This window comes from Cololabis saira, chromosome 9 (genome assembly GCF_033807715.1).
Source record: "Cololabis saira isolate AMF1-May2022 chromosome 9, fColSai1.1, whole genome shotgun sequence".
NCBI lineage: Eukaryota > Metazoa > Chordata > Actinopteri > Beloniformes > Belonidae > Cololabis > Cololabis saira.
Window position 1 is genome coordinate 16,408,161 of NC_084595.1, and position 16,604 is coordinate 16,424,764.

A 16,604-nucleotide genomic window follows, 5' to 3' on the forward strand; every position below is an offset into this window, starting at 1 on the left:
AGTAAAAACTTGAGTGTCTACAGTCTCTTCAGACACTCTGCTGCCGTCGTAGAGGAGGGAAAGTGCATTCCACCTTTGGGCAAAATCGTTGCGAAAGTTTAGAAAAAGCACTTAGATTTGGTTTCCCAGGCATGTTGCGCAGACACAAAATCAGAAAAATAAGACAAAAAGGAATCATAAATACCATCATTTCCACACAAAACTACATAATGTACAACAATATTCACCCCTTCTCCCGTAATGTCAACAACGTGTTCACTGCATGTCCAAGACATAAGAAAAACAACAACTTTTAAAGCCTCGTCCATCAGGTAAGAAAAAAGAAAAAAAGCTGTCAGTGGAGCATAAAATGCTTCTTTTTTTTGTTTTGTTTTCCCTTTTACAATTTTTTACACATCAGATGTAGAAATCCTGTTTTGCGCCATATCTGCGCCGGTTCAGACATTTGCGCGTAGCCTGACGTTATAAAAGAAGCGGACGAGAGGAGTCTGAGGCGAGGGAGAGGAGATCCCTAAGGCACTTGAACGCCATCAAACCGGAGTGAATCCCACCCACCACCGAGCAGAGAGAGCCCTCAGATCTCCCAAAGCCTCGTTAAGCGGCAGTTTGTCTGCAGAGCCCCCCCCCCAACCCCCCACCCCCCCACCCCTGCTCTGACTGAGCGAGGCAACTTCTTCTCTCTCCACCTTAATGTTTGAATGCCGAGTGGGCGAGCGAGCTCTCCTCTTCTCTGATCTTTTCATTATCCAGCGAGTGACTCATCCCCCAAAGTGCTGCCGTATCTACGTTCGGCATGACGGCTCCACGTCCTGCCCCCCCTCCCCCCTCCGTCCTCAGAAAGCACATAAAGCACATATATATAAAAATAAAATAAAAAGAGAAATCATGACTTTGGATACAAAGTTTTAAAGTCTTTGGGCGGGAGCAGTTCTGGACTCTGACTGCAACCGTTCGTCCCACGTGAGGCAGTAGAAGGTTAAAGGTTACAACATGCGTGTGAGTTCTCCATCGTCTCCTTGGTACCGATGGAGACGCCGCTGCTGCCGTCAGCGGTGAGGATGCAGGAGTGACGGCGGCGGCTGATGGAAAAGGCCTCCTGCATGTTAGAAGCATCCCTGTTTAATGTTGCAGTTAATCCTCCGTCCAGTCTTTGGTGCCCCCCCCCCCCTCGCTGCGGGCCCTGGCGGTCCTGTCTGACCCGCCTCTGGTGCCGAGCAGGACGGCAGGGCAGGGCAGGGCTGCATCGGGCCCGAGGGCCGTTTAGCTGCAGTCTCTCAGTCAGTGGTTGGCTTGGTAGCGTGGCGCCGCGCGGAGGTTTGGAGGCCTGAGGCCTCGGCATCTGACGGCCCTGGAGCAGGGTGGATGTAGGTGGAGTTTGCGTTGGGCTTGCGGCTGAGCGGAGCAGGGCGCTAGTTGCCCACCAGGGGGCTGAGGTCTCCGTGGTGGTTCTTTAGCTTCTTTTTGAAGAGGGAGATGGTGGAGGGTCGGTACAGGATGATCCAGGGCTCGGAGGACGCCGTGCTCTGGCTGCAGCTGTCGGAGCCGCTGATGGTCGGGATGCTCGGGGACCTGGGAGGGGGGGGGGGGGGGCAACATGGAACAAGTTAGGCAGATGAAATGATCCTAATGTGGTAATAATTACACCTAATGCAGCACAGGGACATTTTTCTCTTGTTGAGACATCAGTTTCAGATTCTTCTGAAGGACGGTTTGATCATTTTTAGCGAGTGTTGTCAAGCGCTTGCAGCCTCCCGTCCCTCCTCTCAGCAAAAACAAGACTTCAGTCACGTCAGACTCCCAACCCGGTCATGTGTTGTGACAACGGCTCTCTGCTTCACAGCAGCGAAGACACTCAGGAAATTAATGGCAGAAGGGACAACAAAGAGAGCAACCGAGCAAGACGCTGAACCGTCTTAGAGACGCAGCCTCGGAGCTTAAATATTATTTTTATGTCATATATTAATTCTATGTAAATCTGTCCAAACGTCATCGTTTCAGATGTCGCCGCCCGAACAACAAACCGGTCTCTCCAGTCTCTCAGTACAGTAAACACGGCAACGGGCCGTGTTTCTGTCTCCAATGACACTGATCCGATCTTAGCGAGGTCCAACAAGCTGTCAATCAAGAGGCCACACCCACAATTATACGTACATCTTTGGCTTTGTGTCATTTTAGAGGGAATTCACCCCCCGAACAGCAGGATTTTCATGAAATCTAGCTTTGAAGATGAAAAGAGTTTTTAAAAAAAGTAATTTTTAACTTTTTGTTTTTAAAACCAGGCTGAAAAGATGTTTCTTTCTGCTGCCAGTAGGGATGGGCGGTATGGACTAAAAAATGTATCACGATAATTTCTGGCATTCATCCCGATAACGATAAAAATGACGATAAAGAAAATACCAATTCAACTCCACCTTTGTAACTATAAATCTATCACCACATTCAGTCTTTGGAGCCCCGAAAACACTGCTCTAAAAGAATACTAAATGCTACTAAACTAAACCAATTAAATTGAATTAATAAAAACCAATTAAACAAATCCACCTGTACTGCAAAACTGGAATGACTCAAGCTCCTCCCTCTCAGATCCGCCTTTCGCCATGTTTGTTACATAAAAACGTCATCATATGGGAATTTATACTTCTTTCTTTCTTTCTTTCTTTCTTTCTTTCTTTCTTTCTTTCTTTCTTTCTTTCTTTCTTTCTTTCTTTCTTTCTTTCTTTCTTTCTTTCTTTCTTTCTTTCTTTCTTTCTTTCTTTCTTTCTTTCTTTCTTTCTTTCTTTCTTTCTTTCTTTCTTTCTTTCTTTCTTTCTTTCTTTCTTTCTTTCTTTCTTTCTTCCTTCCTTCCTTCCTTCCTTCCTTCCTTCCTTCCTTCCTTCCTTCACGCAAACGTATATTGTGCGTTGATTTAACGCAGAACCATAAATCAGTTTTACACAAAAACGTCATCAACGGGAATTTATAGTTTTTACCGCAAGATGACAAATTCTTACCGTGGGGAATTCTTTTGACGATATATCATGAACGGTAAAATATCGCCCATTCCTAGCTGCCAGACGTTGCCCTTCGGTGCAACCATTAAACCTCATATTGATGAGAGAGCCGGGCGAAGACAAACAGCTTGCAGGTTCAGGTCTGGGCTCCGTGCTGCCTGACCCGTGATGTGAAAATGATGTCCTTCGCCCCCTGAACCCCTCCCTCGTGAGTCACATGAATCCTGCCATTGCACTTGTGAAACGCCACAGTGGCACCAGGGAAGAATAGAAACCATTACGGCGCTAAATGGGTGGAGTTATTTGTCACCTTGCTGTGAGGCGACGAGCCGTTCAGCTCGTCCTGCACGGTTCACGGGTCTCTGAGTGTTTTCTCTCAACAGTTTGGCATCTCAGCGAGCACGGCTGAACGGTCCGTGCAGTTTGCTCTGCAGGAAACTACTTGGCCATCGCACTGCACCCAATATTAAGATGAAAAGGGAAGGGGTCCTGTCAATGTCTTATTCTCCCCCCGCCAGTATCGCCAGTCTGACCCGAGTCATACATAAAAAATCTGTCCCAGTAATTGCAGGTAAGGTCTAACGTTTGACGCACACACTTCCAAACTAGTGTTGTTTTTGTCAGCCTGTTTCAATTTTAGTTTTAGTCTAATCTTTGGGTCATGCTATCATTTTAGTTTTTATTAGTTTTAGTCACGTTCATTCTCCTTTTAGTCGTGTCAAGTTTCAGTCGACTTAAAGTCTGAGCATTTTAGTCCTATTTTTGTCAGAATTGTCCAGGACCATTTTAGTCTAGTTTTAGTTAAAGATTGTATTTAGCCAAACCCATTTTACAATTCAAACCAGGTTATCTTATTATTATATTATTGTTACCTTATAGACTCAAGAATACATTCATTCCAGATACAGAAGATTCTAATTTGAGTTTACAACATATTTATTTTTCCGCATTTCTCCACATCCTTTTCTTTTTCAACGACACATTCGTTTTCTTTTCCACGTATATTTAGTGTATCCAAAGATGTTCTCTTCTTCTTCTTCTCCCAGCCCCAGAGAAGATCCCTGTGTGGCCGGCCATCAATCTCTTTCTCCACTTAACTTTTTAATTGACGTGAACCTAGAACTCTGCGTTAACGGCATCAGCCTCTAATCTGCAGCTGCATCTTCTGGATCTGGATCCAGAATCTGGATTTTATTTTTTTTTCTATTCTTCTTTTTTTCTAATCTTTATTGTAAGCGCTTTGAGACTTGTTCTTCAGGTGAAAATGCGCTCTATAAATACAATTTATTATTATTATTATTATCTGATTCCCCGCGGGCCACGACTGGGATTGAGGACGTGGTGTCACCCAGCAGCAGAACTAAACCAGATCTTTGTTAGAACATTTCGTCTCGTTTTGGTCAACGAAAATGAAGACACATTTTAGCAGTTTTAATTTAGTAATCTACATTTTAGTCTCGTTTTTATTCGTCTACGATACTGCATTACATTTTTAATTATCGTTATCGTCACATGACTATTATTTTCGTTGCGTCTTGTCTTGTTTTCCTCAGGTGATAAAGGTTCGCTGACGACGATATTTAGTCATAATTTTCGTTGATGAAAGCAGCTTTACTGCAAACTCCTTGTACTCACTTGACGGTGATGTGCAGCAGCAGCTTGGCCACCATGGCTATGACGGTCAGTATGAGGAGGGCGGCGAGGGCGTAGATGGTCCACACTGCGGAGAGGCAACAAGACGTCAGACATCCCGTCACCACGGTGGAAACACACCGAAGCAGACTGAAGGGATTAGTGAGCAGAGAGCCGGCGAAGCCCCGCTGGGACACCTGTCTGCAGCACTCAGCCAGTGGAAGTGTGGGGACACGTTATCGGAGCACATCTGTTCAGTCTAGAGACACGTGGGACGAACATTAGCAGGAAATAGCAAAGCACAGCACGTGTCAGTCCACCCTGGAAACTCGGAGGAATTTGCTGTTTGTGATCAGCAGAGGGGAGGGGGTGTGAGAGTCATGCAGCATAACTTCCAAGAATGATGATTCACGTTGGGCTTTGAGAAGCATCTCGGCAGAACGAGAGGATTTGAATCATTTCAGAGGAATCAGGTCATGCTACGGGGGAGTCGGAGCAGAGAAACCTCCCTCAGCCCCCCAGCAGATGTGCAGGCAGGTGCGGTGCAAGCAAGGAATTATGGGTGTTAACATACTAGCCCTGTGGCCGGTGGTCCCGCCGCGTCCAGCCCACTGACCTGGCATGTTGTGCTCCGGTTTACCGGGGCTGGACGTGATCACGTAGAGGATCTGGGACGAGCGTCCGTTGGATGTGCTGTTGGACCTCGCCGTGACGCCGCTGGCCAGCTGTGGCCCCGCCGTACTGGAGACGTCGTCCCCGTCGTCCCGGTCCTCGCTGTCGGCCTCTGCCGTCCTGGCGTCGTGGCCTCGAAGCGCTGCAGGAATGACACGACTCGTCAATCTCTAGTACAGGGGTCGGCAACCCAAAATGTTGAAAGAGCCATATTGGACCAAAAACACAAAAAACAAATATGTCTGGAGCCGCAAAAAATGAAAAGTCTTGTATAAGCCTTAGAATGAAGGCAAAACATGCTGCATGTATCTATATTAGTTATAATATAATATATTTTTCATTATGCACTTCGAGATAAAAGTCGAAATATCGAGAAAAAAGTCGAAATGTCGAGAAAAACATCGAAATGTCAAGATTAATGTTGAAGTACAATCTTGAGAAAAAGGTCGAAATGTTGAGAAAAAACTCGAAATGTCTAGAAAAAAGTCAAAATACAGAGGAAAAAAGTCGAAATGTTGAGAAAAAAGTCAAAATGTCAAAATGTCGAGGAAAAAGTCAAAATTTCGAGAAAAAAGCCGAAATGTCGAAATTAAAAAGGAAAGGAAAAAATAAGAATAAAGCAAAAAAGGAAAAAAAAAAAAAAAAAAAAGGAAAAAAAAAGGTCAAACATTTTTGAAAAAGCTCCAGGAGCAACTAGGGCGGCACTAGGGCTCTAGAGCCGCAGATCGACAATTAAAGGAGCATTTATAGATTCATCTGAACATTTGGTTTCACCTTCTCAGGAAATCACTGCAAATAAAAGGAGGAATATTTCCTAAAAAACGAATCATTCCAACTTTATAAGCAAATGTAGATCATCATTTTTGTTGTAAACATCATATCTTGCAATTAGAATAAAAACAAGAAGTAGAACTACATTTTTGTCCAGTTATGTGGGGAGATGCTGCAGCCGAGCTGATCCACAAACAAGCGTACGACAAGCTGGTTTCAACATCCACCAGAGGATTACACCTCCTCCTCTGGGGATGGTGAAGTCCTGCTGGACTCTAGCCCTGTTCTTCCCCTCTGGGTCGGTTCGCAGCCGTGTGACACGGCGTTGAGGAGAGTCTGGGACGATGGTCCTCAGCTTGACGACAGAATCCTCTACCTGGAGCTTCAGTGAGCGGAGCGGAGGAGTTTGGGTACCGTTGGGGTCTTGAAGGAAGGATGGAGGTGGGGCTTTAACAGGCATCTGCAGCAACAGTGAGCCACACGGCGAGGCTCTCTGGTGCATCACTGTTTTTGCCTTAACTGTCACAAGCTGTGTGGAGTGACGGAGAGAAGGGAATTGTTGGAGGAATGAGTTTCCTCCACAAGACTGCTGGATTCTTCGTTCGAGATCGGATGAGAAGCTCAGCCGTTCACCCAGAATAGGAAGTGGTTCGGGCATGATGTGAACCCCCGGACACCTCCCCCTAAGGCCCCGGGGGAAACCTAGAACACTGTGAAAAGATTGTGCGTCTACGTGGCGGTGGGAGCACCTTGGTGCTTCCTGGGAAGAACTGGAGGAAGTTGAGGAGACGTTAGCGGACGTTAATAGAAGGATGGGCAATCATTACTAATCATTAATCATTAGGGATGTCCCGATCCGATCATGTGATCGGAAATCGGGCACGATCACGTTGTTTCAGGCTTGATCGAAATCGGAGGTCACGTAAAGCTGCAGCTTTTTAGGGACAACCTGGAACTGTTTGTTTTGCATTTGATCATCTTTTTAACGTGTTACGAAAGTATCGGATCAGGACTCGGTATCAGCAGATACTCAAAATCAAATGACTCGGAATCAGATCGGGCCAAAAAAACCTGATAGGGACATCCTTATTAACCATTCACAAGTTGGATCAAGCTAATCTTTTCTTATTTTCACTTCTCCTAATTAAGAATAATGTAACCTGATGATCAGCATGAGATCTGACAATCTATATCTTTCGGTTTTACCAATAAATGTACACACTGAGAATTTCTTCTCCTCCGAGCGTTGTTGTGCAACCGTGCATCCTTCCTGTGACACCAGACGAGCTGTCTAGCAGTGGCAAATTTCAAATGAATAGGCAGGGAACGGCGGGAATCTCTGTAAAATCAGTCTGCAGCGACTTATTTAAATAGCCCCCTCACTGAAGTTTACACGTCTGAAGAGAAACCACCATAAAAACATACACAGTCAGTTTTAAAGATCACCGTGTCCAGGCCTTTCAAGCACTCATTAACACATTATACCTCATTAATAAATACTGAGTCACTTTATGATGTTTGTACTAGTGAATGGCGCTGATAAATATTTTTTCTTTAATATTTTCATGTTACTGTCCAGACACTATCCTCTCTTACCCAGCTGAAGAAGAAACCAGCTGCTGGTTTCGTTATTCAAACAAATCTATTATTCATCTTGTCCATCTTGAAATCCATAAAACATCTCTCCCCCTCACCAGTAACATCAGCCTTTTCATCGTCTGAGTGATATTATCAATAATTACTTACTTTCAACCACTTTGACCAATTTTAATCTGAACAAGATGTTCCTGAAGTTCTACTGCGGAAATACGATCTCCCTTACGACCTGAAAGTTTCCACGGACATTATTTGTTTCAGCCCTCGGTGATGTGAGAGGCGAGGGGATCATCTCTGCCTGTAATCAAGCAGATCACTCATCTGCCCTTTCACTGATTAGTCCTCACCGCAGGATACCAGCGGTAGGATGCACTAGGGGCGGGAAAAAATATCCATATGCAATATATCGCGATACTTTGCCAGCTGATTCAACATTCAATTTTTTTATTTTCTTCAAATAATAAATCATGTTTCAGATGGGTTGTAAATCCAGTATGACTTTATTGTATACATGGGCTTAAATAATATTGTTTATGTTAATTTCCTATTATGTAAATAATATAAAAAACATGTGCAAATATGTTGTAACTTCAGCTTGTAGCAATAAAACGGCATGGGTCATTTGAATAACATTGTTTTGACTCAGTTTTTCCCATAAATTATCACCATAATCTGATGTATGTGTATGATGCAAAATGCCTTTTACAGTTTTCAGTGAACTATGTATAACGTCACAATATAGAGCAAAATTTGGATATCGCAATATCAAGTAATGAGTATCGTATCGTGAGGTCCGCGGCAACAACCCCCCCAGGACGAACCACGCCGAACCTGTCATTGAAAACCAAACACAGCACAGTCTCGAGGGAAAATGTAATCCTAACAGCATTTGTTTGAAAACAGACTGACAGAAAGTGCCGCCAGCATATGGTGGTGAGTTTTTTTTTTTACTTCTGCTACATACAAGATTTAAAAAGTGTTTTCAAATAAAGTTTGTTGCTTTAAGCAGCTTACAGCTCCAGATGTGCAGGTTTACTCATAAAACAACGAGTTTGGGAGTATTTCAGCCCACTTATGTGTCTCCAGAGGAAAGAGAGAAGTTTTTTTTTTATTACATCATGTACTTAAGAATCCTGTTGTAATGTACAGTAAATGAGCGTTGCTCCACTCTTTCCTCTCACACTTTAATTTGCACAGAGCTTTGCTGAACAGCTTCATCGTCACTTGGCTGCGACTAATTATCTGCAAATGAGTTCATAAGCTTTATTGCCCTGAAACATGTCTTACTAAGGATTTTATTGCTTATAATAAGTCTATTATATATAATTAGAGCTATATATGCCCATTATAAGTCCCTTTCAGTTGCATGTAATAATTAAAAAAAATAAAAATATATATAATACAGTATATCTCTGATTCCCCTGAACATATTTCCAACACATCTTGAGGCTAAAAATAAAGCCGGACATTGTCTGAGTTAGAAGAGTCTCCATCAGATCAACAAATGTTTAACAAATGTTTAAAATCTGTGAATTTAAGCCGTTATATGGATGGTGGAGTTCAAGGTTTAAAAAAACATTTCTATAGTTTGGAGTGCACATGAGCTGCGAACATCCACCAACCATTTTCTACACCTGCTTAATCCTGCAAGGCGGGGGGGGGGCACCTGAACAGGTCGCCAGTCCATCGCAGGGCCAGCTGAGAACGCGTCTGCACAGATTAAAGGGGGCTGCAGCAAATGCAGCTTGATGTGAAACTGAAGAGGGGTCCAGACCGGAAAGCTGGATAATTGTCATCTGATGTGGTCTGTGATGTCACAGTTGCCCAAAAACATGAACAGCTAGAAGAATGGCATATTTTCTTAATTAGGAACACCTTGATAAGGTAACAAGACTGCATTATGCGGGTGTCTTGCATTATTTGAGCTCAAAAGTTGCATTTCCTCAACAGCTTTGTGTAAACACCCGGAACTACGTCCAAACGCTGTCGGATCCCAGCCCGCTCCACCATGCCATGAACGGTGGCTGGAAGTTAAAGCAGCGTGGGATACTTCCTCCACTTTTACACATAATCGCTCAATCTGACTGCCATGTTCCTAGCACATCCCACATGTTCCTCATTTGCTGTCAACCCCAGTCATGGCTGAAACGCGCCGCCATCCCCATCTGAGAGCGTTTAGTCCGCGCCCGCCACCACGGAGATGCTGATGTATTCAGACTCACCGGCGTTTGGCCATCGCCGTCGAGTTTCTTGCTGTTATTGCAGGAGGTGACCTTTTCTCGTGTTACGTCTCAGGTTCCAGCTTGAGGCCTCACCCAAAACAAGAACCACAGGTCCGATGATTCTGACCTTCTGGTATTGTTTTTATTGTAATGCCAGCGAGCTGGAACGACGAGGCAGGAATACAAATGGAGGTGCAGAAGGGGGAGCAGGGAACCTGTCACCTTGCATGGCTGCTGATTTTTGATTTGATTTCTTTTATTTCGAACATAAGCACGAATGAATAAAAATGAAAATAAAACAGCAAAACAATGAATCAATAAAATAAAAAAAGAACAATAATAAATAAAAAAATAATAAATGTACCATCATAAACAAAGTAGACGAGAATTAATAAATATAAAAGCAAATAGGTTCTGCTCGAAAAAGGAAGTGGAAACCCAAAAACTTGTAAACCCAATACTATTTTTTCCGGCTGGACATTTGTTATTAAATATTAAAGAAAAAGAAAAACTTGACAGTTAAAGGTTGCACAAATAATAGTAAGAATTTTGTAAATATAAATCGTGGCATACCCGAGTATGAATCACCTGAGTCCCTGTATTCATCTGTGAACTTGAATGTCAGCAGCGTGCGCCTTGCTCATCCTCCCATTAATTCAAAAGGTATTAAATCTTGTTCGGCGCATTCAGAGTTTTAAAAGGAAAACGTAGCATGTCAACATGGTTTTTCTTTTTGACATCAGTCTGAGATGATATGGTGTGCAGGGATTTCGGTTTTGCAGCTATAAATCTTCCAGGGAGAGGAATCAGAAAATCAGCGATGCCACTATTTTGCATGTCGGTGGGATGGAAACGTGCTGAGCAGTAGAGCGGGGTGGGGGGGCGCAGGGTCTGGAGGAGCAGGGTGGCCTGCTGCAGCTTGATAACACAGCCAGGTCCTTGCAGAAGACAGCACTGTCTAGATATGTAATATCACCTGCAGCTGTGAGACATCGACGAGCAAATGAGAAGAGAAAAGAGCCGCCAGCAGCGTGACGACCGGCTCAGCAGAGCTAACGAGCGCTGATACGCTAAACCAAGGTTGTTATGCAAAACTCCACAGAGCCAGCGCGCCCCCCGATCATGCAAATGTGGTTCTCGGTGAGTCTGGAGGGTGTGGTACCGGCTAAGACCGTCTGCTAGAGCCGGCACCTGATGGCCCCTGGGACAAATCGTAGGCTCACCTTGGTAGAGAAGTGCAAATCCCTGGGCCTGGTTGGTGCGGTCGGAGTAGAAGTAGAGTATGACGAAGTCGCCCGTGACGTTCACCAGCTCCCGCGGGGGGCTGCGCCAGTTGAAGCGGGCCAGCACTTGGTTTGTGTAGCCGTCCAGCAGCTCCACCATGTCGGTCTGATCCGAGATGTCAAAGAAGGTGAAGTTGAAGAGGATGGCAGAGGCCCCAGGAACCTGAATGGTCCAGTAGCACACGCGACCGGCGCTGTATTTGTCCGGGAAGTCAGGCGAGTAAATCACTCCGGACGGAGAGCTGTAGTTCCCACCGCACGCGCCCACCCGGGCTGAAAGAAAGAGCATCAGAAACCTGGTCAGAGAGAGTTGCTTTTAAGTGTTAGAACAGATTCTGCTGCCTGATTAATCAGCGGGTTACTTGTCGCCCTTGAGGACCCATCATAAGATTTCACAGACGCAGGATTGGTATTGATCTCACCTGACTGAATCAAAGTGTTACGATGGTGCTGAGCCACACCGAGAGCAGGTCTTGTGCTAGTATTGTCATATGTTGTTGTATTTATATATATCTTACTTACTAAAGGCTTTCGAGAGGATCGTTCAATTGAATAAATGTAAAAAAAAAACACAAAAGACAGTTCAAGATTGAATAAAGCTACTGTATGTAGTAATACCACTTCTGACTACACAGACGCAGTGTTTCACAAGACAGTTAATGCAGTAACAGCCTGGCCAGATGTCCTCATTATATTTTTCATTTGCTAAAAACAATGAGTGAGCTTCCTTTGGATTCAACTTTCAGGGGGCAGAGGAGACACACGAGAAACCGTCACTAGATGCCATTGGATGGGCAGTGAGAGATACATCCAACCAGTCAGAGAAACATCCAACCAGCCAGAGAAACATCCAACCAGTCAGGGAAACATCCAACCAGTCGGAGAAACATCCAACCAGCCAGAGAAACATCCAACCAGTCAGAGAAACATCCAACCAGTCAGGGAAACATCCAACCAGTCGGAGAAACATCCAACTAGTCAAACATCCAACCAGTCAGAGAAACATCCAACCAGTCAAACGTCCAACCAGTCAAACATCCAACCAGTCAAACGTCCAACTAGTCAAACATCCAACCAGTCAGAGAAACATCCAACCAGTCAAACATCCAACCAGTCAGAGAAACATCCAACCAGTCAAACGTCCAACCAGTCAAACGTCCAACCAGTCAAACATCCAACTAGTCAAACATCCAACCAGCCAGAGAAACATCCAACTAGTCAAACATCCAATCAGTCAGAGAAACATCCAACCAGTCAAACATCCAACCAGTCAGAGAAACATCCAACCAGTCAAACGTCCAACCAGTCAAACATCCAACCAGTCAGAGAAACATCCAACCAGTCAGATAAACGTCCAACCAGTCAAACATCCAACCAGTCAGAGAACCATCCAACCAGTCAAACGTCCAACCAGTCAAACATCCAATCAGTCAGATAAACATCCAACCAGTCAGTCAAACATCCAACCAGTCAGAGAAACATCAAACCAGTCAAACGTCCAACCAGTCAAACATCCAACCAGTCAGTCAAACATCCAACCAGTCAGAGAAACATCAAACCAGTCAAACGTCCAACCAGTCAAACATCCAACCAGTCAGAGAACCATCCAACCAGTCAAACGTCCAACCAGTCAAACATCCAACCAGTCAGAGAAACATCAAACCAGTCAGATAAACATCCAACCAGTCAAACATCCAACCAGTCAGAGAAACATCCAACTAGTCAAACATCCAACCAGTCAGAGAAACATCCAACCAGTCCGTCAAACATCCAACCAGTCAAATATCCAACCCGTCAAACATCCAACCAGTCAAACATCCAACCAGTCAGTCAATTATCCAACCAGTCAGACAAACATCCAACCAGACAGAGAAACATCCAACCAGTCAATTATCCAACCAGTCAGACATCCCACCCTGCAATGGGTTCAATACTAGTACCAGTGAAAGATCATTGTTGGCCAGGTTACCGTAGGTTACCGTGGGTTACCGTAGGTTACCGTTGGAACGACGTTCTACACAAAAAGTTAAATTCTTTGAAGTTACATCATTATTTAGAGCACATTTGTGTAAAAACATTTCTCACACATGGATGAAATGTCTTCACATGGATTGATGCCCCATTTCCAGGCAACACCTGAGCGAATGCTTAAATAAGTAAATTAAATGTTCTCTTTCGTCCCCACACTTGCTCCTCATCACAGTGAGTTTAGAGGAGCGGCTGTAGACTTTCAGCCAGAAGTCAAAACCCAGATCCCAGCTGGTGCTCAGTGAAACATGCTAACAGCAGCGTGCAGGGCTGCAGGTCTAATCCAGCCTGACTGAACTTTACACAGATGAAGGTTCACGTTTTAAGGGTTTTAAACTCAAGTCAAGCCGGGACGGTTATCACCCATCGTCTTCACTGCACATTTTAAAGCTCTGAGTTGTGTCGCAGACCCTTCAACGTGGGAATAATTTTACAATTTCACTATGGGAATATTTGTTTGTGATAACCAGTGAGCAGCCAACGTTAATGGTGACCGTCCTCTCAGAGAGAGATAGTCGACTCGGACATAAAGCTGCAATAGTCGGGCGCTCACTGTCGAAGACGATGACCCAGCCGTCTCCTCCGCACGGCTGCGTGTGGTCGCCGAAGCACGCGTGGTTGCAGTCCATGCTGGGCGACTCGCCCCGGTCCAGCAGGTCCACCTCGTTGCCGCAGAAACAGGCGTATCCCGACTCCATGCCGGCGAGCTGCAAGACACGAAAGAGGGGGGGTCATACACGCAGAAGTGTCAAAAGTATTCACATTCATTACTCAGGTAGAAGTATAGATACTAGAGTTTAAAAATACTCCTGTAGAAGTTGAAGTATCAACTCAAGTTTTTTACTCAAGTAAAAGTATAAAAGTACTGGTTTCAAAACTACTTAAAGTATAAAAGTAAAAGTAATGTAAGGGGGGAAAAAGCCATTAAGGACAAAAGCCATTGAAAATGAATGCATCTTAGTATAATGCAAATATATTAAAGAACCATATATGTGTACTATTGAGCATTAACATGTGTTTCAGAGAGCAGAAGATATGATGACTAGTTGCCTATAAGTATTGTAATGGTGCAAAAAGTCAAACTTCAGAGGCATGTTATCATTTATCCTAACCTTTATTGGAATGTACATCCAAGTTTAGTTGCAGGAATCTGAGGGCAACGGATGTAAGAACAAAACTGGACAAGAACATCTGTGCCACAACCAAATTCACTCGGACGGCACAATTTAACTGGATAGTTTTTTTTTTAAGGCCGAAATGAAATAGAGTAACGAGGCTGTTTTTAAAATGTAAGGAGTAAAAAGTACAGATAATTGCGTGAAAATGTAAGGAGTAAAAGTAAAAAGTCGTTTGAAAAATAATTACTCCAGTGAAGTATAGATAACCAAAATTTCTACTTAAGTAAGGTAACGAAGTATTTGTACTTCGCTACTTGACACCTCTGCGTACACGTTATATCAAAACAAACGTCACCATGTGCCTGTTTGAGGAGGGAGGAAGGGCTTCGGGGTTTGATTTAGTCTCTCTGTTGATTAAAAGCAGCGTTGGAGGGGGAAAGCAGAAACACGGGCCCGAAACTAAACAACACACCGCCAGCCTCAGGAAGCTTTGTTTACGTGTAGTAAACAGTTAACTTCTAACTTCTAATTCCTCCCATCGCTAAATTGTTTGCTTTTTCCTCCTCATGATTGGTACAAGTACAACATTTTTGGTGCCTGAAGGCCTGAAGCCTCCCTCTAAACTTGCAGCTGCGCACAAACGCTGGAGGAAAAAACCCCAGACGATGTGACACGTCTTTCAAAGATTTTAATACGCTTCTCCTTAAAGTGTTGGAGGAGGAAAGTGAAGCAGCATAAACTTCCACATGTCTTGACCTCGCTGACACGGCACGCCCGGTCTCAAAGGAGCGATTGTCTTTCATTCAAAGGGACACCCTTGTTCGTTTCTCGGTCCCTGAATGAGTTCGGGGAACAAGTGGCGGCGCATCATGTCCCGCTCTGCGTCATCTGTCAGGGAATAGGAATTCATGCAGCCTCCGCTCCCAGAATCCCGTCCTCGTTGCAACGCTCTAACAAAACCACGCCTCCTGTCCGAGTCATCAAGCTCATGCACGGCGGAGCGCCGGCACTTCCCACGTGCATCAAGGACAGCGGTGGTTGGAGGGCAGGCAGGTGACTCTTCCGCAGCATCTGGACAGCCATGAGAGGGGCGGGGGGGGCTGTCGCTTGAGCTGCTGAGACAGAAAATGAACACCTGGCGATGTTTGGCGGCGGCAGGGATGAGAGGCACGCATCGCGGAGGAGCTGCCCGGCGGGCTAATAACCGCTCATTTCCAGCCGCCAGCCCTGATCACAGTGATGATTTGTCATCTGCTGGTTTCAAAAGTTTGATGGCTGAATAAAGAGGCCATTGTGGTAAAAACTGTCACGAAAGGCCCATAAATTTGGATGATTTACTTAAGAAATTGCAACAGATGGTTGATTCCTTATTTAGATCTAATATACCAACTTTACTCAATGTTTTTCATCCAATAAGTGGAAACGAAGCATCAGGGCCAAGGCTGGACCGCTGTTCTGTCTCTCTCTTTCTTTTTATTGGTTTTATGTCCCGAGTTACGGCTTTTATATTTGGCTGACACATTCCTCATTTCAGATCACGTCTCACCTTGTATCTCTGCTTCCTGCAGAAGCTGATGCAGTTCTGGATCGTGAGCTTGGTGGAGGTCTCGCTGGCCCCGGAGAGAGTGGGCGGGTCGCCGCTGTCTTTGAAGCAGCCCAGGTTGCCCGGCACTGGAAACGACAAGGGGAGGACGGAGAGACACATCAGCTACACACAATCATCTCCGTCTTTTTCATCCTGACTCACAGCGTAGCTTTTCTCATATATATTGGAGCCAAAGAAATCACATGTTATATCACGACTCCATCGTGATTTTGTACAGAACATAGTATCCAGCATGCAAGTGAAAGCCCAAAGTTACAGTAAGTCTACTTCACATAATAATGATTTAACCTGAAGATCTTGTGAGAACTATATCATCATGTAATGAAGAAAAGTCTCGCTGGTTTCTGTAGATATGCAGCGCTGTTGTTAACTACTGGGGTCACTTGAGTTCAAGTGTACCTCCTGAACCAGCGCTACGTAAAAAAGGCTGGAACGACTAATGCTGCTAATTTTCTTTTTTTTTTTTTTTTTTTTATCCAGGAGCTGTTTAATATCCAAGAAAACAAATATGAGAAATGCCGGTTCGTTCAAAAACCAAAAGGCAAGAACAAAGTCAAAAGAACATTGTACTTCAGTAAATGGTGTAAAACTATAGAATTGTTGCGAAAAGGACTTAAGAATGTGTAGTTCGATCTATACATTTAAAAAAATGTTTAAAATTAAGACTATCAACGGGTATAAAAATA

General features: G+C 44.4%; 1 protein-coding gene across 2 annotated transcripts in view; it reads right to left on the bottom strand.

The window, feature by feature from the left end:
• Positions 1–642: 642 nt before the first annotated feature.
• Positions 643–16,604, bottom strand: part of kremen1 (kringle containing transmembrane protein 1) — a 79,817-nt gene continuing 63,855 nt past the window's right edge. Inside the window, exons 4-9 of one of the 2 annotated variants that reach the window (XM_061730560.1) lie at positions 15,859–15,983; positions 13,748–13,901; positions 11,107–11,439; positions 5,239–5,436; positions 4,626–4,710; positions 643–1,569 (exon numbers count right to left, since the gene is read on the bottom strand). In XM_061730560.1, coding sequence (XP_061586544.1) covers positions 1,410–1,569; positions 4,626–4,710; positions 5,239–5,436; positions 11,107–11,439; positions 13,748–13,901; positions 15,859–15,983 — 1,055 coding nt within the window. In that variant the 3' untranslated portion in view covers positions 643–1,409. Of the gene's footprint in view, positions 1,570–4,625; positions 4,711–5,196; positions 5,437–11,106; positions 11,440–13,747; positions 13,902–15,858; positions 15,984–16,604 lie in introns of both variants that reach the window. The other variant, XM_061730558.1, reaches the window with a different exon arrangement.